The following is a 21,237-nucleotide window of genomic DNA, read 5'->3' as shown; positions in this document are numbered from 1 at the left end:
CTGTGAGGAAACGCACCAGGCTCAGATTGTTGTTCTGCAGATGTCCACATACTTCTTGCACGCCGTGGTCTCTCATTGCACACGCTACGCCAGCGTCGACGGCCGCTCGTCAATGCTCCTGTTTCCACAGCTGATGCAAATTCCTCATATTTTCGACAGAGCACGCCGTGAGCACACGTCAAGCTAGACAGACTAGATCATGCTGGACAGGAAGTCAGACGAGGAAATGCATTGCATTCAAAATAAAACACAATGTACAGACTCATATTCACATTTTTCATCACTCGATCAACATTAAGTCACAAAACAGACAAGAAGATATTTTTCGATGTAGTCCTGACTGATCAATCAATCAATCAATCAATCTTTATTTATATAGCGTCAATTCATAACAGGCGTTATCTCAAGACACTTTACAAAAGCAGGTAAAGGACCTTACTGGTCTTGTAGTTCTCCTGTGTTGTGTGTACGGCTGATCATCATGGCTGCGCCCACGCTCCAGAAACACACCCAGATGGGCGGGGCGCACGCCGCCCGGAGAGAACCAAGCGTATGAGGAGTATGAGGACATTGGCGGTAAGTGTCAGACAACAGAACAGAACTAAATTTTTTTTTTCTAAAACAACAAGGTCATACAAACAACACAAACTCCTGATTGAGCCAGCAATAAAAACAGCAACTCCCATGTTTGTGAGGTAAAATTGCTGTTTTTAAAATGGCTGTCTCTGTAGGGATCATTTCTGAAATGTTGTCAGATACTCCAAATAAAAATATCTGAGCCTGTTGATGAAAACTCTTCTGTGGACATGCGTCGATAAAATGTATTTTACTGCAAAGATGATGCTGCAGCCATAACAGTCTGTTTTGCGGCAGGAATCTTCCGGCGCAGTTCCAGAAACTTTGTGCTCCTCTTTGTCATTTTGACTTCAAGATATGAAAGCGAGTCGAGCTTGAAGAATATCGGAGGCCTCCTTTAATTCAACCTGCTCTTTTCTGCCTTCAAATCCGAGTGATAAAAGAGACTGCTGCAAAACGCAAGCCTTGACATCAGGAAGATAAGGACCAGCCATCTTTTTTTCCCCCCAAAAACAACAATGCATCCGGCCTTTCATCTCGTCCTCGCCATCTCCTTTGAAGCCCTGCGATGGCGCCTGCAGAGAAAGAATTGTTTTCCTATTCTGTTTCTCCACAGCGCCTTCTTCATTCATCTCCGCTCGTCAGGAGGACGGAGAAGTCTTCTGAATTTGGATACTTTGACTTCTAGTTTATCCCGCATGGACTACTTTCATCTTCAGCGGAGATGGTCAATATGACTCACAGATGCCAAGTCTCCTGTTGCTTCTGTTGGAGGACAACTTATTCATGAAGGCCGGCAGAGGACCAACAAACACACACACACTTGATTGCAGTTCACTGCCTATATAATAATAAGCTCTCTATAGGCACTGTGAAGATGCACCAATAAAAATCACAGTACACCAGTGGCCTAGCTGAACAGCCATGTACAAAAGCAATGTCATCTTTAAGCACAGGTAAGCAGCAATATTAAAGCTTAACTCTGTCACACAGTCCAACACGTCGGCGTTAGCTACAACAGCTGTAGCGCGGAGTGTTAAAGCGTATTCTACTCTTTGTGGTGCATGTTTGTTCACTATTATTGGATATTTGTCAAAACACTGTGGTGTTCTCTATGCTGCACAGTGCTTCACTATGTTTAAAAAGTGACCGTGTGGTGTCTGTTTGCAGTGTACAGAGTGTGTGTTCATGTTCGGCCGGTTTCTACACGTTAAACACAGCAACAGTGCATCTGTGCCAAACAACCCGTGAAGCCTCCGTGTGGTTAGCATAACAGCACAAGACCGCAGAGCAGACGACGGGCAAGTTAGCTTCTTCCTTCAGTGTTTCCCAAGGAAATCTAAAGTCAATGAAGTCGTTCCTTTGTTTCTAACTGCTAATAATTTAACACAGATGGAACTTCAACCTGCATTAATCAGTATTTTCTGTGCTAGCCGTTATCTGGTCCGTAATATTCATTAAAGTGGCGCTAAAGTCAAACACTGTGCTCACAACTGAAGAATGATGAACACTTTCTGAATCCATGATCATTTCTTTCAAAACCACGGGGGGGGGGGGGGGGGGGGGGGCTCTGGGTTTTAAAAAGGGACGTGTGCAATTACAGCTGACTAACGATCAAACAACCCCTCGTCAGTTCGATGATTCAGCACAGCCGACTGAAGGCTGGTGGCTGAAGTCAAGCCAACTGGATATTTTTTAGGCTCGTGGTTCTCAACTGGTCCAGCATCAGGACCCACCACCACCTCCGAGACGAGACATTGTGACCCCAAGTTTCTCAAATGTTCAACTACTCAAGATTTATTAAATTAAGAATAGATCAGTTCGGTTCGCAAATGAAACAGATTGTGTCAACAATGTGCAACACTTCTATTTCCAGATACACATACACACCTGCAGGTAGGCGTGGCCTATACCTGCAGGTGTGATCGCGTATTTAGAACAAGTTCTGCTCACTTTTGAGTGACTCGTCAACTTAGTGCATTTAATTGGATGCACACAGATCGTAAGGCTTAGCTAATGTTTGCCACGGCTGTTTCACAAAGTTTGTCTTGTTTTGGTAATATTCACCCAGAAGTCGTTCACCGTTCTGTTTTCTTTCGGAGCAGAAATGATCGTACCCGGACAAGAAGGTGAAGATGGAGACGAGCCTTAGCTAACAAATGCTACATAATCAGCTTGTCATAGTTTTGCTACCGAGGTGTTTTCGGTCATGGTAGCCTAATCAAGCTAGCTAAAACAGGAAGTAGGCTTTAAAATAAACAGGCTCTCTTTGAGCTCAAAGTGTTTAGTGTCAGGAGGAAACATGTTTCCCTGTACAATGAAATTCTTACTTTGCTGTAGACAATGAATGCCAACAACACTATATTAAAATATACAAATTAATAATAATGATAAAAATAGTAATAATATATATATAATATACAAAGGTAAGGCATAGTGAGGCAGTATAAATTACCCTAACCCAAAAAAATGAATGTATCATGTGCAAACTGAGCATGAGGTAGATAGTGATGTTACGCTGTCAGTTGTTGAGGAGTCGGACGGCAGTAAGAAAGAAAGTTCTGCAGTCTGGGGGTCCTGCATTTCACACAAGGTCAAACCTCCAGCCTGAAGGTCGGAGTGTGACCTTTGGGGTCTTTGAAGATGGAGGCAGCTCTCCTACGGTGGTAGATGCTCTGCTGTCTTCACCTCTCTGCAGGCGTCTGCGGTCCATCGTAATGATGCAGCTGGTCAAGATCAACTAACGATGAGCATGGTCTGTTTACCTGCTCTTATGTAATGTTAACAGACAAAGTAAGGTCTACCTGCTGTTTGTAAAGTGTCTTGAGATAACACTTGTTTTGAATTGATGCTGTACAAAGATTGATTGACTAAACTTTAAGAAGGTTTCTACAGCAGCGATGTGTTCACGAGGGTGCATCTGAATCTTTGTCTCAAGCAGACATTGAATGGTGCAGTTTAAAGTTTGCTTTTTCGTGTTTTGACTTTTATTTGCCACTCGTTTGTTTTAATAAGGAAAATCAAAGTTTGTCACAGAAGGGGCTCAGATGAACATCCTGAGAATTGTCTGCTTTATTTATTGATGTTTAAATGTCCAATCCACAAGTCTGTTCAATCTTTATTTGCAAGATAGCACTTTAGTCTTTATTGTGCTGCAGTGTTTCCTGTTTGTGCACTCTTGAGTTCTTAATTATAAGTTTCTGTGTGGAAACAATCATTATTACAATCAATCTCAAAAGCATTTTTACAGCAGCCTGAAGGGACAGAGCACGAGAGACAACTTGATTGACTATTTCTATGAACATCATTTTACTCAGCCTGGAAAGCAAAGTTAAATATTGGACGTCCTTTAATGCTGCAGTACGATACAACATCTGTATAAACGTACACAGAAGAGTCCAGCTGCAAAACTCAACAAAAGGAGTTCCAGTTTTTTTTTGTGTGTGTTTCAAAAGTTGTGTGTTGATGTTTTTTTATTTTTATTTTTATGCTCATTTCTGGATGTCTCACTGGAAAATCTGAAGCCACAGCAGCGAGGCCGTCCTGAGATAATATTCATGCATCAATATCACAGCTGGTCAGCATTAATAAACTATCCAGCAGCGTGTCAACAAAAAAATCCAAACTTTCTGCTCAAGTGTCCACACACACATCGTCTCCTGTCAGCATCAATTCATCTGACTTTTTTATTTTTAACCACACTCCCTCCGAAGTGCAGGACACATTCACTCCTGAAACACACACACACACACACACACACTCACACAGACCGTTGTCAGGTGTGGGTACAGTAGGTGTGTTGTAGCTTTTGGAAGTCGTGACTTCACCTTGAAGATGAGACAGGATATAAATCAAACGCAGCGGCTGCTGTTACATTTTGGTGCACAGATAAGGGGCGCGCTGCATGCTGATGAGGGAGGAGTCATTTCACACTCTATAAAAAGGGTAACGGGTTAAAGCTTCTTTTCTTTACTCAGCAGCCCTGAATATAAATCTGATCCACCTGCTTGTTGTGTTGTTCTTACAGAGGCATGTCCAGGCTTGTTCTGTTCAATGTTTTTTGTGTCATGAGTACTTTTGATTAACATGCAAGTCCTAGATGCACGCTGGTTATGAAAATGTCTGTATTAAAGTATATTTTCTGAAAAGCATTAGTGCACTTCTGTTTTTCCTAAAACAATGATGAAGGCTGGGAGTATTTTGATTGATGAGGTGGTTAGAGAGGACTCTCTCCACCTCTTCCTGTGCTCCATTAAGCACAGCACAGGTGAGCCGATGCCTCATTTCACACCTCATCTCTGGAGGATCACAGCTGTGGTTTGTGTATTCACCAGATTTTCATGCACAGTCGACAATCCGAGCAGACATGACAAAGGAAGCCCAGAAAAATGAGCTGCAGAAAGATTTAAATTCAGTAGGTGATGACCTGTTTAGTGGTCAGGACAGAAAGTGAAGCCGGAGTTTATTTTACTGACGACTTTGACATTCAAAGTTTTCTCACTCAAGCTCTAATCTCATACGTTTATTGTTTGCAAATGACAATAAGTTTTAATCATTTTTTTTCTGCCTAAATTGCACATAAATAAGTTTCTCTAACATTTAGGCAGTCCCAGTTCAGAGCTTTTCACAACAAGCTGTGTGTGTGTGTGTGTGTGTGTGTGTGTGTGTGTGTGTAATATTTACGTTTGAGTTTCTTCATTCTCTCGGGGTCACTCCTCGACTGAATCGCCGATTTCAAGGTCTCACACACAAAGCGATCGATACTCAAAACCTACCTGGGATGATGTGTGTCTGAGCACACGCATGTTGGTGCCACACATACTGAACTGTCTGAGCAGAGCCTGTAATACAGCAGCTATCAGGGAGCAGAAAACCTCATTACATGGCCTATTAGAGTGACACTATGAGGAGATGTGCTTAATACTGTGGGCAGATTGTTATAAAGCTTGGTGCACAGATTCTTCCATCACTGAGAGTCATTGCTCAGTTAACCTGGAATATCTTATAGTTACATGTAGACCCTCCTACCCAGGGGTGGAATAACACACGGGCCTCTGCCTAGTGTGTTTGAAAGTATATGCATAATGTAGATTCTATTTAAATCTCAATATACATACACTACCGTTCAAAAGTTTGGGGCATGGTCTATGTATGTATATATATATATATATATATATATATATATATATATATATATATATATATATTCCCTAGAATGAACGTGAATCTCGCAATTGTAAAAACTAAATAATAAAAACACAGAGAAGTTATGAAAAGTTTTAAGTTAATGCTTGACAGTGGTCGAGTTACATTCAGTTAGTTTTATTTTACGAGGTTTACACACTAAATTAGGAAAATAAAATCATGTAGAAGAGGAAATGACATCAGAGTTGACTCCACCATCTCAGAACAACATGTGACTGTATTTAATCAGGTACGTTACATCAAACTGTCATATTTAAGTGTATGTTAATTTATTGTAAGTGCAGGGGACTAAGAATAACACAAATATCTGTATATAATGCAAATTCAGTTATTGTAAACTTTTTAATGAAATCTTCTCGCTAGCTAACTTGGTTCAAATATTTAAAGGCTAGCTTAAGCAAATTAGCTATTTACTCATTAGCATAACTATCACTGATAAAAACAATAAAGTCAATCAAAGTTTATCTACAAATTATTTGAACCTGTTAGAAACCTATCTACACCTGCTGTCCCCCCTCCTCTCTGTATACAATAATCCCCCAAAAAAGATTTAGCAGCCTCTATGTGACTAAGAGTAAACATAATTACAGGTTAAACCTGTGCAGTTAGCATTAGCATTAGACTTAAAACTTATATAGCATAATGTACATGACCTGTGCAGTTAGCATTAGCATTAGACTTAAAACGTATATAGCATAATGTACCTAACCTGTGAAGGAGAGAAAAAACATGCTGATTAAAAGAGACCTGTAAACAGTTAAAGAGCCTTAGAAACAAAGTGCTGACCTTCTAGAAACTAGTTCCATGTGCATGTACAGAGGTGTTTGAGGTAGTGCCAGAGGTGTGAGTACAGTCATTAAACAGTCAATGCAGGGATGCAGACTGGGCCATTAAAGTGCTCAGCAACATAAAGGAGCGGTGATTAGCATTAAGTGTCCAAAACAATAAGGTGAAACCAGGAGTGATTAGGGTGATTACCATTAAAGTACCCAACTATTGAGGAGCAGATTAGCATTAAGTGTCAAAGACAATAGAGTTAAACTTGACCTAGTTAGGGTGATCATGTCAACCATTACAGATGTAGCATAACACAACAGTAGGATGAAACCAGACATGATTATCATTAAAGTGACCTGTGCTCAGTAAGGTGACTATCAATATGCATTAAAGTGTCCAACTGGAGGCTGACTCTGAGGTCAGCAGTGCAGATGAGGAGTGAGAAAAAAAGTGAAAAATTAGTCCAGGGTTCACCATGTGCTTCTTCCCTGTCGTGACAGTGAAGTGTTGTACAGTCTGATGGCCTATAGGGGAACAAAAGAGTTCTTGAGTCTGTCCGTGGAGCACGACTGTGACAGCAGTCTGTCACTGAATATGCTCCTCTGACCGGTGAAGGTGCTGTGCAGCGGGTGGTGTGTGTTGTCCATGATGGAGAGCATTTTGTCCAGAGACCTCCTCTCTACCACTGTCACCAGTGAGTCCAGCTCTGTACCCACCACAGAGCCAGTCCTCCTCACCAGTGAGTCCAGCTCTGTGCCCACCACAGAGCTAGCCCTCCTCAGAAGTCTGTCCAGGCGTGCTGCGTCCCTCTTCTTGCAGCTTCCTCCCCAGCACACCACTGCATAGAAGAGGACGCTGGACACCACAGACTGGTAGAACATCTGCAGCAGCTTTTTGCAGATGTTGAAGGACCCCAGCCATCTCAGGAAGCACAGACGACTCTGTCCCTTCCTGAATAAAGGACCTGCTGGAGTTCTCAATCTTGCAGGGTGGGTGTCTCAGTCTGCTGCTGAAGGATCTGCTCAAAGACCCCGAAGTGTCATGCAGGGGGTGAGAAGTTGTCCATGATTCTCTCAGCCCCCTCCTCTACAGAGTCCAGAGGACAGTCAGAATCCAGAGGACAGTCCAGGACCGAACCGGCCCTCCTGACCAGTCTGTTCAGTCTCTTCCTGTCTCTCGCTGTGCTTCTTCCTCCCCAGCAGACCACTGCATAGAAAAGTGCAGACGCCACCACAGAGTCATAAAATGTCCCTAACAGAGTCCTGCACACTCCAGAGGACCCAGGTACTTGTACGTCTCCACCATCTCAATGTCCAAACCCTGGATGTTCACCGGTGCAGTATGAATCCTGTAATCAATGAATCTAACATTCATCGCCCTGAGATTGTTAATGCATGTTCTTTGTTCTTCAGTCTCAGAGCAGCTGGACAGAGTGAACAGAGTCAGCTGATCTTAAGTCAGCAGTGTTTCTCAGACTAACTAACCACACAGATACACTGAAGAACCAGGTAAGCAGAGTCCAAACCCAGGATAGAGAGGTTCAGTGAATGTGGTGTTGAAGGTGTGGAGGTGGATCAGTTTGTCAGAGGAGACTCTGTAGAAGGACAGAGATCCAGCAGGACGGTCCAAATACACTGCTACTCTGTTAGAGACAAAGGAGGAGGAGGAGAAGGAAGAGGAGGAGGAGGAGGAGGAGGACGAGATGTCTATGTTTCTTTTATTGTGCCAGACACAGTAACCTTCATTAGAGCAGCTCAGAGTCCAGGACTGATCATTAGATCCAAACACACGTCCATCACCTCCTTTCCCTCCGATTCCTCTGTAACTCACTGATACATCAACCCCTCCTATCCACTCGACCTCCCAGTAACTGCGACCAGTCAGACCAGTCCGACACAGCAGCTGAGAACAATAGTTAAATCTGTCTGGATGATCAGGATATGACTGATCCTCCTCCACACATGTCACCTTCCTGTTGTTGTCAGACAGTTTCAGGTCTCTGCTCACTGTGTTTGTGTCCAGTTGCAGCTCACAGGCGTCTGATGGAGAGAAGGAGACACAACACAGCTGCAGGTTATCATCTGTTCATTCATCAACAGCGTTTTGTTCCTGTTGGTGAAAGCAGAACTGGTCCATTCATGGAACTGCTCGACCTTTGACCTTTACTGTCTGCACAGACAGAAGACGAGGAGGAGAGCTAGCTTGTGTCTTTAAAGATTTTCTGTTTCTATTTCATCACTAAATTCGTTGATGTTGTTCAGCTCCACAAGCTCTTCCAGGAGCAGCTGGCCAGCAGCTAACATCAATATGATAAATATCAAAGGCACAAAAACTGAATGTTGTAAACTCTACAATTCTGTTGGATATAATGATTGGTGATTTTCTAATCACTACCTTATCACTTTTATTTCAGTGTACATGTTTTATTGTGTAATATTTCAACTCATGAGTTTCTATCACCCTCACTTTTATCATCACTTTGTGTTACTTCCATCATCCAACATTTGCTGCTGTGTTACGATGAAGAGAAATGGAAACACACTCACACTTCCTCAGACCAGGTTTCAGTCTGTGCAGTCCACCATGATCCAACCTGGAGGAAGAAACCAGATCAGAATCTACTTTATCCATCTTCATTTAAATCCACCATCAGACAAGAAGCAGAGTTCATCATTCAGAAACAGTGAGACAGCTTCTGTGTGTCTGTCTGTACCTCAGTGTCTCCAGTCTGCAGTGTGGATCCTCCAGTCCAGCAGACAGCAGCTTCTCTCCTCGTGCTCCTGGATGATTGTAGCTCAGGTCCAGCTCTCTCAGGGGGGAGGAGCTTAGAGCTGAGGCCAGAGAAGCACAACCTTCTTCAGTGATCAGACAACCTGACAGACTACACACACACACACACACACACACACACACACACACACACACACACACACACACACACTGGTTAGGATGCTTTCCTTAAAGTTATGGAGGATGTGTCTGTTTAAGGTACATTCTTTTAATTTCCTTAAGAAGTAGAGACACTAATGGGAATGTTTGTCGAGGTTACTGGTGTCTAAGTGCCAGCTAAGGTACTGTAGTATTGCTTAATATTTAAATTATGTAATCTGAAATTTGTTTATTGAAATGACCTTAGCTGGCACTTAAATCAGCTAATTAATTAAACAAAGGTGTCCTGACCTGAGAGTGTCCAGTCTACAGAGAGGACTCTTCAGTCCAGCAGACAGCAGCTTCACTCCTGAATCCTGCAGGTTGTTGTTGCTCAGGTCCAGCTCTCTCAGACTAGAGGACTGGGAGCTGAGGACTGAGGACAGAGCTTCACAGCTTCTCTCTGAGAGGTTACAACCACTCAGCCTGCAGAGGATTCAAAAGAACACAAAGCATTACAAACCATAGTTGATATTTCTGAATAAAGAGAACTACATTGAACCTGGATAGTTATGTGAGCACGTACAGAGCTGTGTTTGAAGCTTTGATCACAGGCAACAGCCTCAGAAGAGCCTCCTCTGAAGCAGAGTATTTCTTCAGGTCAAACACGTCCAGATCTTTTTCTGAGGACAGTAAGATGAAGACCAGAGCTGACCACTGAGCAGGAGACAGTTTATCAGTGGAGAGACATCCTGATCTCAGGGACTGTTGGATCTCCTCCACTAGAGAACGATCATTCAGTTCATTCAGACAGTGGAACAGATTGATGCTTTTCTCTGCAGACAGATCCTTGCTGATCTTCTTCTTGATGTACTTGTGAGTTTTTTGATTGGTCTGTGAGCCACTTCCTGTGTGTGTCAGCAGACCTCGTAGGTGATTCTGATTGGTCTTTGAGCCACTTCCTGTGTGTGTCAGCAGACCTCGTAGGTGACTCTGATTGGTCTGTGAGTCACTTCCTGTGTGTGTCAGCAGACCTCGTAGGTGATTCTGATTGGACTCTAGAGAAAGACCGAGGAGGAAGCGGAGGAACAAGTCCAGGTGTCCATGTGGACTCTGTAAGGCCTGGTCCACAGCACTCTGGTATAAAAGTGTTGGGTCAGGTTTTTCTCTGAGTACATTAGACCTCCTGGATGTTGTTTGTTTCTCTGACATCAGATTGACTCCAGAGTTGATGAAGGTCAGGTGGACATGAAGAGCAGCCAGAAACTCCTGAACACTCAGATGGATGAAGCAGAACACCGTGCCCTGGTACAGTCCTCTCTCCTCTTTAAAGATCTGTGTGAACACTCCTGAGTACACTGAGGCTGCTCTGATATCGATGCCACACTCTGTCAGGTCTGACTCATAGAAGATCAGGTTTCCTTTCTGCAGCTGCTCAAAAGCCAGTTTTCCCAGAGACTCAATCACCTTCCTGCTCTCTGGACTCCAGTGTGGATCTGTCTCAGCTCCTCCATCATACTTGATGTTCTTCAGTTTGGACTGAACCACCAGGAAGTGGATGTACATCTCAGTCAGGGTCTTTGGCAGCTCTCCTCCCTCTCTGGTCTTCAGCGCATCCTCCAGAACTGTAGCAGTGATCCAGCAGAAGACCGGGATGTGGCACATGATGTGTAGGCTTCTGGATGTCTTGATGTGGGAGATGATCCTGCTGGCCTGCTTCTCATCTCTGAATCTCTTCCTGAAGTACTCGTCCTTCTGTGGATCAGTGAACCCTCTGACCTCTGTCACCATGTCAACACACTCAGGAGGGATCTGATTGGCTGCCGCAGGTCGTGTGGTTATCCAGAGACGAGCAGAGGGAAGCAGTTTCCCCCTGATGAGGTTTGTCAGCAGCACATCCACTGAGGTGGACACTGAGACATCAGTCAGGGTCTGGTTGTTTTTAAAGTCCAGAGGAAGTCGACACTCATCCAGACCGTCAAAGATGAACACCAGCTGGAACTCTTCAGACCTGCAGATTCCTGCTTCTTTGGTTTCAGGAAAGAAGTGATGAACAAGTTCCACCAAGCTAAACTTTTTCTCTTTCAGCACATTCAGCTCTCTGAAAGTGAATGGAAATGTGAAGTGTATGTCCTGGTTGGCTTTGTCTTCAGCCCAGTCCAGAGTGAACTTCTGTGTTAAGACTGTTTTCCCGATGCCAGCCACTCCCTTTGTCATCACTCTTCTGATTGGTCCATCTCTTCCAGGTGAGGCTTTAAAGATGTCTTCTTGTCTGATGGTTGTTTCTGCTCTGTCTGGTTTCCTGGATGCTGTTTGAATCTGTCTGACCTCATGTTCCTCGTTGACCTCTCCAGTCCCTCCCTCTGTGATGAAGAGCTCTGTGTAGATCTGGTTCAGAAGGGTTGGGTTTCCTGCTTTAGCGATCCCCTCAAACACACACTGGAACTTCTCCTTCAGGTTAGATTTCAGTTTACGTCGACACTCTGCAGCAAAAGTTCCTTAAGAAAGACAGAGCTAAAATCAATGAACAGATCCTGATATAGATCACATGACCATCTGAGTTTGAACTTTGAACCTCTTTGTCCTTTTTCTAACATATGAAATCTGTTCAGATGTTCTTACTGCTCTGCAGACAGTCAGCCAGCTCCTCCTGCTTCATTCTCCTCAGGAAGTGGAGAGTGATCTTCAAAAATGCCTCTTTACAGCTTCTCCTCTGCTCTTCATCCTCACTCTGACTCTCTAAGCATTCTGGGTAATCTGGACTCAGAGCCCTCTGGACTCTCTTCAGCTCGCTCTTCACAAAGGTGATGATGTTCTCCTCTAGCAGCTGGAACAGAAGGAGACACTGGATATTTCCTATAAAGTGGTAGAACTCAACATGTGGTTCATGTGTCAGTCTGAAGGTCAGCTGCTCTAAACAACAATAACTTAGCATTACATTCTTGTCATGGTAGTTTATGAAATAACACACCATAAAGATGGAGTCCAAGTCTGTTAGATCCTGCTGGTCTGATGGATCTCTGTGAACCTCGGAGCTCTCCTGTTGAACTCTGTGACAGAACATATTACACAAGAAAACAATGGGTCATATATGATGAAGCTCTGAGCCAAGATATGAGTCTTTGAACCACAGAGTCAGAACATTCACTGGATTTTTAAGTTTTACCTTCCATCAGTAGGACATCCATCTTTAAAGTCAATAAGACGACCCATCGAGTGGTCACTCTTCATGGATACACAGCTGGGTCCAGGAGAGTCTGGTGTCTGGTCCTGCATCCTGATACAGACAAACAGCTGATTAATGAAAGCTTTTAGAAATCAGGAAATAAACTTCACCTTTCAGATCTCACCTTTCAATAGTAGGACGTCCATCTTTAAAGACAATAAAAAGACCTTTAGACTGGTCACTCTTCATGGACACACAGCTGGGTCCAGGACAGTCTGCTCTCTGGTCCTGCATCCTGAACAAACAACATTATTAGTTACTGTGAGACAGTGATGATGATGATGATGGAGTGATGAAGGTGGAGTGATGCTGTGACATGGAGAAGAGCCATGGACAGTTAGAGATGGTGATCTCACCTCAGAAATTCCTGTTCCTCACACAGAGAGGTTTCAGAGGGAGGGACTCCCTCCTCTGTGTTCTCACACTGATCCATAGCAGAGCGCTCCCTGCTGTAAGAGCTGACCTCTGTCACTACAACAACACTGACCCAGTTCAGCTGCTAAAGTCACATCCAGTCCAAGATCTTCATCTGTGGAGGACACACCTTCATCATCATCATCATCATCATCAGCTCACTGTCAGTCTACAAACATCACATCTACCTGCTTCACCTTCATCACCTTCAATATACAACAGCTAGATCTAGAGGCGCTGCTCCTCTACAGGCAAGGCAGGATCCTGTTCAAGAGCTGACAAATGTCTCAGGGTGTGTGTAACTGTGTGTTTGTGCTTCTGCTTCACTCTTCCTGTCCCCCACCTTTCTGATCACCTGTTTGTTGCAGAGGGAGGTGATTGGTGTACTATTGGAGGTGTGGACTCCTTTCTGGGCACGGCGAGCAGATGTCCAGACGGCAGCGTAAATATTCAGTCCTTATAGTCTGTACTTCAGTTGTTTTAGTTGCACGAGGTCCAGCGCTGGAATGAGAACTGGACCTCCGCCTCCAAAGTGGACTTGAGGACGGTGATCTTAAGAGACTCCAGGCTTGGAATTTTTAATAGTTTTATTTATTAATTGTTTTGAAGGATGTAAATATTCATTGTAATATCATGGTGAACAAACTTTGAATCACAGCAGTGGCTCAAAGTTTGTATTGACAGTAGAAAACCTCTCTTAGTGCCCGATGACACAGAGACGTTTCTCTTGAAAAGCCGCGCCAGTTAAACCAGTCTGATTTCAGGCACTCCTCTTTGCTGTTGCAAGACTCATTTGTCAAGCAGCTTTTGGTGCTCATTAAAGTTAAAACATTTTCACCTTTTCTGCTCAAGAAGCAATCGCAGTCTTTGTCACTCAAAGCAGTGAATTCTTGCCTCAGGGCCCAAAACACTGAAGCATCCCCATTGGTTCAATGTGACACAGCTGTCTGATTGGAAGGAGAGCTGCTCATAGAGAATAACTACAGCAGACAGACTTTGTCTTTGTAAATCTATCAGGTAGAATCACACAGTACACTCTGGTGTCACTGCTGTGATTCAAACATACTTATAGATCTGGATAAGATGCTCTCTGCTCTGTGCTGATCTCTACTCTGGGTGCAGACAGACCAGTGTTTGTGTTGCTTGGCAACCATCCAGTTTGAGAGAAGTAGTGGAACCAGTTTAAACTCATGGAGTGATTATTTTTAGTCCTGACTCCACACCCTCCCTCTGCTGTGTAACACTGTACTGTTAGCATAGCCTACATGCTAACTGAGTATCATCATGTTTCCGGCACTTCTACTGTAGTCAGAGCAGCTAATGAACCTGGTGGCTAGCTGTTAGCTTACAGCTGTTTTGACACTTAAATTAAACAGAGAGTCTTTAAAAACAGGTCAAAGTGTGTCTTACCTTCATCACGGAGAACAGATCTGCGTCAGAACGGGACAGAGTCAGAGTCCAAACTACTGAGACCAGGAAACAGCAGACCAGGTTCATCAACATACCAACAGGTGATCACAGGGCACACCCTCCATTTATCCCTGAAGGAAGTTTGACTTTTTGATTTGAATATTGATGAGAAAAAAAATCAAAGTGTTTGTGTGATCAGAAGCAGCAGAGATAGTCTTCATGTTGAAACCTCAGCTGTCAATCAAGAGAAGAACATTCAGACTGTCATTACAACAAGCTACAATCTGCATGTTTTGAGTGTATGCTGCTCTACATTGTGCATGTACTGTGAGTGTATGTTCATTTGTTATAAGGGTAGGTAAATAGGCTAAGTTTAACACAAATATCAATATACTTACAAGGAAATATAGTAATTGTAAACTGTTTATTGTAGTCTTCTAGCTAGCTAACGTTCTAATATTTATAGGCTAGCTTAAGCAAATTAGCGATTTACTCATTAGCATCACTCTATCACTGATAAAAGTGTAACCGAGCTTTCTGGGTTCGTTGGAGCTAAATGCTTTCACTAAAGAAATAATAAACAGGACGTAGACAGGGAGCTTCTCTGTAACCACCTCAACTTTATTTTCTCCCACGAGAGCAGCACACCTGCGTAACAACACTTTTCACCGCTTTACGGCAACTACGGTAGCTCATTAAGAACACTGCACTCTAAAGGCGAGTGGATATACAATTCACATAATCACACTACAGTCTGTTACATACGTATACGTCCCCCCCTCAACAAGAAATGTCCCCGTTTCACTCTAAACAGTGCAGACATACAGGAAACACAGGAAACATTACAAAACAGTCCCCAAAAAACTACACTTGAAAAAGACATGGGAAGTGGCGAAACCCCCAAAAGAGGAGCTGCTTGAAAAGAAGGAGGGGAGTCATCAACAGTCCCTGAAAGCACTGGCAAAGTGTAACGTTTCAGTCTGTCATGATGTACCACCTGAGAGTCCAGAGGATTGACGATGCGGTAAGTCAGTGCAGCCTCATGTCCATTAAATTAGGAAAATAAAATCATGTAGAAGAGGAAATGACATCAGAATTGACTCCACCATCTCAGAACAACATGTGACTGGATTTAATCAGGTACGTTACATCAAACTGTCAGATATAAGTGTATGTTCATTTATTGTAAGTGCAGGGGACTAAGAATAACACACATATCTGTATATAATGCAAATTCAGTTATTGTAAACTTTTTAATGAAATCTTCTCGCTAGCTAAATTGGTTCAAATATTTAAAGGCTATCTTAAGCAAATTAGCTTTTTACTCATTAGCATAACTCTATCACTGATAAAAACAATAAAGTCAATCAAAGTTAATCTACAAATAATTTGAACCTGTTAGAAATATATCTAAACAATGACTCTTCAGGTAATGTTCTGTCAAAATATTTTCTTTCAAGTAGCTGTTTGTAATATGTATAAAATAGAATTTAAAAATGTCAAATATTTGACGTTTTTTTAAATCTATTTTATTTATTGGTAATTGATTGTCATATTTAATTTTATTTAAGTACTTGTTATTTAATCCTTTTCTTTCGCACCAATACACCAAGACAAATTCCTCGTATATTCCTCGTAACTGATTCTGATCAATAGCAAAAAGTTAAAAGAAACAACAACAACCTAGCTACAAGTATGTTTACATTAATTAAATAAAGGAAATAAAACATTACAATAGAATTAAATGATACCAGGCATACACTTATACTTGTGGAAAGACAGATCAGACAGATCATAATGATATTGATGATTATTATAAAGACTCGTGTGGAGGAGATCTGACTGCAGATGGAATAAAGGACTTGCTGGAGTTCTCAGTCTTGCAGGGTGGGTGTCTCAGTCTGCTGCTGAAGGATCTGCTCAAAGACCCCACAGTGTCATGCAAGGGGTGAGAGGTTGTCCATGATTCTCTCAGCCCCCTCCTCTACAGAGTCCAGAGGACAGTCAGACAGTCTGTTCAGTCTCTTCCTGTCTCTCACTGTGCTCCCTCCTCCCCAGCAGACCACTGCATAGAAAAGTGCAGACCCCACCACAGAGTCATAAAACGTCCCTAACAGAGTCCTGCACACTCCAGAGGACCTTGGTCTCTTCAGCAGGTGATGTAGACTTTGGCCCCTCTTGTACAGGGCGTCTGTGTTGTGTGACCAGTCCAGTTTATTGTTGAGATGACACCCAGGTACTTGTACGTCTCCACCATCTCAATGTCCAAACCCTGGATATTCACCGGTGCAGTGTGAATCCTGTAGTCAATGAATCTAACAGCAACATTCATCGCCCTGAGATTGTTGATGCATGTTCTTTGTTCTTCAGTCTCGGAGCAGCTGGACAGAGTGAACAGAGTCAGCTGATCTTAAGTCAGCAGTGTTTCTCAGACCAACACGCCACACAGAGACACTGAACCAGGTAAGCAGAGTCCAAACCCAGGATAGAGAGGTTCAGTGAATGTGGTGTTGAAGGTGTGGAGGTGGATCAGTTTGTCAGAGGAGACTCTGTAGAAGGACAGAGATCCAGCAGGACAGTCCACATACACTGCTACTCTGTTAGAGACAAAGGAGGAGGAGGAAGAGGAGGAAGAGAAGGAGATGTCTATTTTTCTTTTATCGTGCCAGACACAGTAACCTTCATTAGAGCAGCTCAGAGTCCAGGACTGATCAGTAAAACCAAACACACGTCCATCACCTCCTCTCCTTCTGATTCCTCTGTAACTCACTGATACATAAACCCCTCCTTTCCACTCGACCTCCCAGTAACTGCGACCAGTCAGACCAGTCCTACACAGCAGCTGAGAACACCAGGATTCAAATCTGTCTGGATGATCAGGATATGACTGATCCTCCTTCACACATGTCACCTTCCTGTTGTTGTCAGACAGTTTCAGTCTTCTGCTCACTGTGTTTGTGTCCAGTTCCAGCTCACAGGCGTCTGATGGAGAGAAGGAGACACAACACAGCTTTAGGTTATCATCTGTTCATTCATCAACAGCTTTTTGTTCCATAACATTTGAAAGCAGAACTGGTCCATTCATGGAACTGCTCGACCTTTGACCTTTACTGTCTGCACAGCCAGAAGACGAGGAGGAGAGCTAGCTTGTGTCTTTAAAGATTTTCTGTTTCTATTTCATCACTAAATTCCTGTCTGGATGTTTTTGAGAGGAGAACTTCATGTTGGAGACTCTGCATATTTACATGTTGATGAAAATGAACGTCAAATCAAAAATGATTTCTGCTGTTGATGTTGTTCAGCTCCACGAGCTCGTCCATTAGCAGCAGTAGCTAACATCAATATGATACATATCAAAGGTACAAAAACTGAATGTTGTAAACTCTACAATTCTGTTGGATCTAGTGATTGGTGATTTTCTAATCACTACATTATCACTTTTATTTCAGTGTACATGTTTTATTGTGTAATATTTCAACTCTTTCCCTCACTTTTATCATCACTTTGTGTTACTTCCATCATCCAACATGTGCTGCTGTGTTACGATGAAGAGAAATGGAAACACACTCACACTTCCTCAGACCAGGTTTCAGTCTGTGCAGTCCACCATGATCCAACCTGGAGGAAGAAACCAGATCAGAATCTACTTTATCCATCTTCATTTAAATCACCATCAGACAAGAAGCAGAGTTCTTCATTCAGAAACAGTGAGACAGCTTCTGTGTGTCTGTCTGTACCTCAGTGTCTCCAGTCTGCAGTGTGGATCCTCCAGTCCAGCAGACAGCAGCTTCTCTCCTCGTGCTCCTGAATGATTGTAGCTCAGGTCCAGCTCTCTCAGGGGGGAGGAGCTTAGAGCTGAGGCCAGAGAAGCACAACCTTCTTCTGTAATCAGACAACCTGACAGACTACACACACACACACACACACACACCCACACCCACACCCACACCCACACCCACACACACACTGGTTAGGATGCTTTAATTAAAGTTATGGAGGATGTCTGTTTAAGGTACATTCTTTTAATTTCCTTAAGAAGTAGAGACACTAATGGGAATGTTTGTCGAGGTTACTGGTGTTTAAGTGCCAGCTAAGGTACTGTAGCATTGCTAACCTGAAATTTGTTTATTGAAATGACCTTAGCTGACACTTAAAAAAGCTAATTAATTAAACAAAGGTGTCCTGACCTGAGAGTGTCCAGTCTACAGAGAGGACTCTTCAGTCCAGCAGACAGCAGCTTCACTCCTGAATCCTGCAGGTTGTTGTTGCTCAGGTCCAGCTCTCTCAGACTGGAGGACTGGGAGCTGAGGACTGAGGACAGAGCTTCACAGCTTCTCTCTGAGAGGTTACAACCACCCAGCCTGCAGAGGATTCAAAATAACACAAAGCATTACAAACCATAGTTTGTATTTCTGAATAGGTATTACCTGGATAGTTATGTGAGCACGTACAGAGCTTTGTTTGAAGCTTTGATCACAGGCAGCAGCCTCAGAAGAGCCTCCTCTGAAGCAGAGTATTTCTTCAGGTCAAACACGTCCAGATCTTTTTGTGATGACAGTAAGATGAAGACCAGAGCTGACCACTGAGCAGGAGACAGTTTATCTGTGGAGAGACGTCCTGATCTCAGGGACTGTTGGATCTCCTCCACTAGAGAACGATCATTCAGTTCATTCAGACAGTGGAACAGATTGATGCTTTTCTCTGCAGACAGGTCGTCACTGATCTTCTTCTTGATGTACTTGTGAGTTTTTTGATTGGTCTGTGAGCCACTTCCTGTGTGTGTCAGCAGACCTCGTAGGTGATTCTGATTGGTCTGTGAGCCACATCCTGTGTGTGTCAGCAGACCTCGTATGTGATTCTGATTGGTCTCTAGAGAAAGACCGAGGAGGAAGCGGAGGAACAAGTCCAGGTGTCCATGTGGACTCTGTAAGGCCTGGTCCACAGCACTTTGATATAAAAGTGTTGGGTCAGACTTTTCTGTGAACACTTTGGACCACCTGGATGTTCTTTGTTTCTCTGACATCAGATTGACTCCAGAGTTGATGAAGGTCAGATGGACATGAAGAGCAGCCAGAAACTCCTGAACACTCAGATGGATGAAGCAGAACACCTTGTCCTGGTACAGTCCTCTCTCCTCTTTAAAGATCTGTGTGAACACTCCGGAGTACACTGAGGCTGCTCTGATATCGATGCCACACTCTGTCAGGTCTGACTCATAGAAGATCAGGTTTCCTTTCTGCAGCTGTTTAAAAGCCAGTTTTCCCAGAGACTCAATCATCTTCCTGCTCTCTGGACTCCAGTGTGGATCTGTGTCAGCTCCTCCATCATACTTGATGTTCTTCAGTTTGGACTGAACCACCAGGAAGTGGATGTACATCTCAGTCAGGGTCTTGGGCAGCTCTCCTCCCTCTCTGGTCTTCAGCACATCCTCCAGAACTGTAGCAGTGATCCAGCAGAAGACCGGGATGTGGCACATGATGTGGAGGCTTCGGGATGTCTTGATGTGGGAGATGATCCTGCTGGCCTGCTTCTCATCTCTGAATCTCTTCTTGAAGTACTCGTCCTTCTGTGGGTCAGTGAACCCTCTGACCTCTGTCACCATGTCAACACAGTCAGGAGGGATCTGATTGGCTGCTGCAGGTCGTGTGGTTATCCAGAAGCGAGCAGAGGGAAGCAGTTTCCCCCTGATGAGGTTTGTCAGCAGCACATCCACTGAGGTGGACTCTGTGACATCAGTCAGGGTCTGGTTGTTTTTAAAGTCCAGAGGAAGTCGACACTCATCCAGACCGTCAAAGATGAACACCACCTGGAACTCTTCAGACCTGCAGATTCCTGCTTCTTTGGTTTCAGGAAAGAAGTGATGAACAAGTTCCACCAAGCTGAACTTTTTCTCTTTCAGCACATTCAGCTCTCTGAAAGTGAATGGAAATGTGAAGTGTATGTCCTGGTTGTCTTTGTCTTCAGCCCAGTCCAGAGTGAACTTCTGTGTTAAGACTGTTTTCCCGATGCCAGCCACTCCCTTGGTCATCACTCTTCTGATTGGTCCATCTCTTCCAGGTGAGGCTTTAAAGATGTCTTCTTGTCTGATGGTTGTTTCTGCTCTGTCTGGTTTCCTGGATGCTGTTTCAATCTGTCTGACCTCGTGTTCCTCGTTGACCTCTCCAGTCCCTCCCTCTGTGATGAAGAGCTCTGTGTAGATCTGGTTCAGAAGGGTTGGGTTTCCTGCTTTAGCGATCCCCTCAAACACACACTGGAACTTCTCCTTCAGGTTAGATTTGAGTTTACGTCGGCACACTGCAGCGAAAGTTCCTTAAGAAAGACAGAGCTAAAATCAATGAACAGATCCTGATATAGATCACATGACCATCTGAGTTTGAACCTCTTTGTCCTTTTTCTAAAATATGAAATCTGTTCAGATGTTCTTACTGCTCTGCAGACAGTCAGCCAGCTCCTCCTGCTTCATTCTCCTCAGGAAGTGGAGAGTGATCTTCAAAAATGCCTCTTTACAGCTTCTCCTCTGCTCTTCATCCTCACTCTGACTCTCTAAGCATTCTGGGTAATCTGGACTCAGAACCCTCTGGACTCTCTTCAGCTCGTTCTTCACAAAGGTGATGATGTTCTCCTCCAGCAGCTGGAACAGAAGGAGACACTGGATATTTCCTATAAAGTGGTAGAACTCAACATGTGGTTCATGTGTCAGTCTGAAGGTCAGCTGCTCTAAACACAACAATAACTTAGCATTACATTCTTCTAATGGTAGT

At 43.5% G+C, this 21,237-nt stretch overlaps 1 protein-coding gene across 1 annotated transcript in view; it reads right to left on the bottom strand.

Annotated features, from left to right (window-relative positions):
- Positions 1-21,237, bottom strand: part of LOC306835646 (uncharacterized protein) — a 380,835-nt gene that overhangs the window by 328,706 nt on the left and 30,892 nt on the right. The window contains exons 24-34 of the mRNA XM_079362312.1: positions 20,903-21,107; positions 18,928-20,785; positions 18,664-18,837; positions 18,214-18,381; positions 18,048-18,094; positions 16,911-17,458; positions 12,398-12,463; positions 12,049-12,253; positions 10,440-11,924; positions 10,013-10,334; positions 9,739-9,912 (exon numbers count right to left, since the gene is read on the bottom strand). Of these exons, the coding sequence (XP_079218438.1) occupies positions 9,739-9,912; positions 10,013-10,334; positions 10,440-11,924; positions 12,049-12,253; positions 12,398-12,463; positions 16,911-17,458; positions 18,048-18,094; positions 18,214-18,381; positions 18,664-18,837; positions 18,928-20,785; positions 20,903-21,107 (5,252 nt within the window). The remainder of the gene's footprint in view (positions 1-9,738; positions 9,913-10,012; positions 10,335-10,439; positions 11,925-12,048; positions 12,254-12,397; positions 12,464-16,910; positions 17,459-18,047; positions 18,095-18,213; positions 18,382-18,663; positions 18,838-18,927; positions 20,786-20,902; positions 21,108-21,237) is intronic.

This window comes from Symphodus melops, assembly GCF_947650265.1.
Source record: "Symphodus melops genome assembly, chromosome: 15".
Taxonomy (NCBI): domain Eukaryota; kingdom Metazoa; phylum Chordata; class Actinopteri; order Labriformes; family Labridae; genus Symphodus; species Symphodus melops.
Note: the sequence above shows the minus strand (reverse complement) of the source record. Positions and strands in the feature narration are given on the sequence as shown.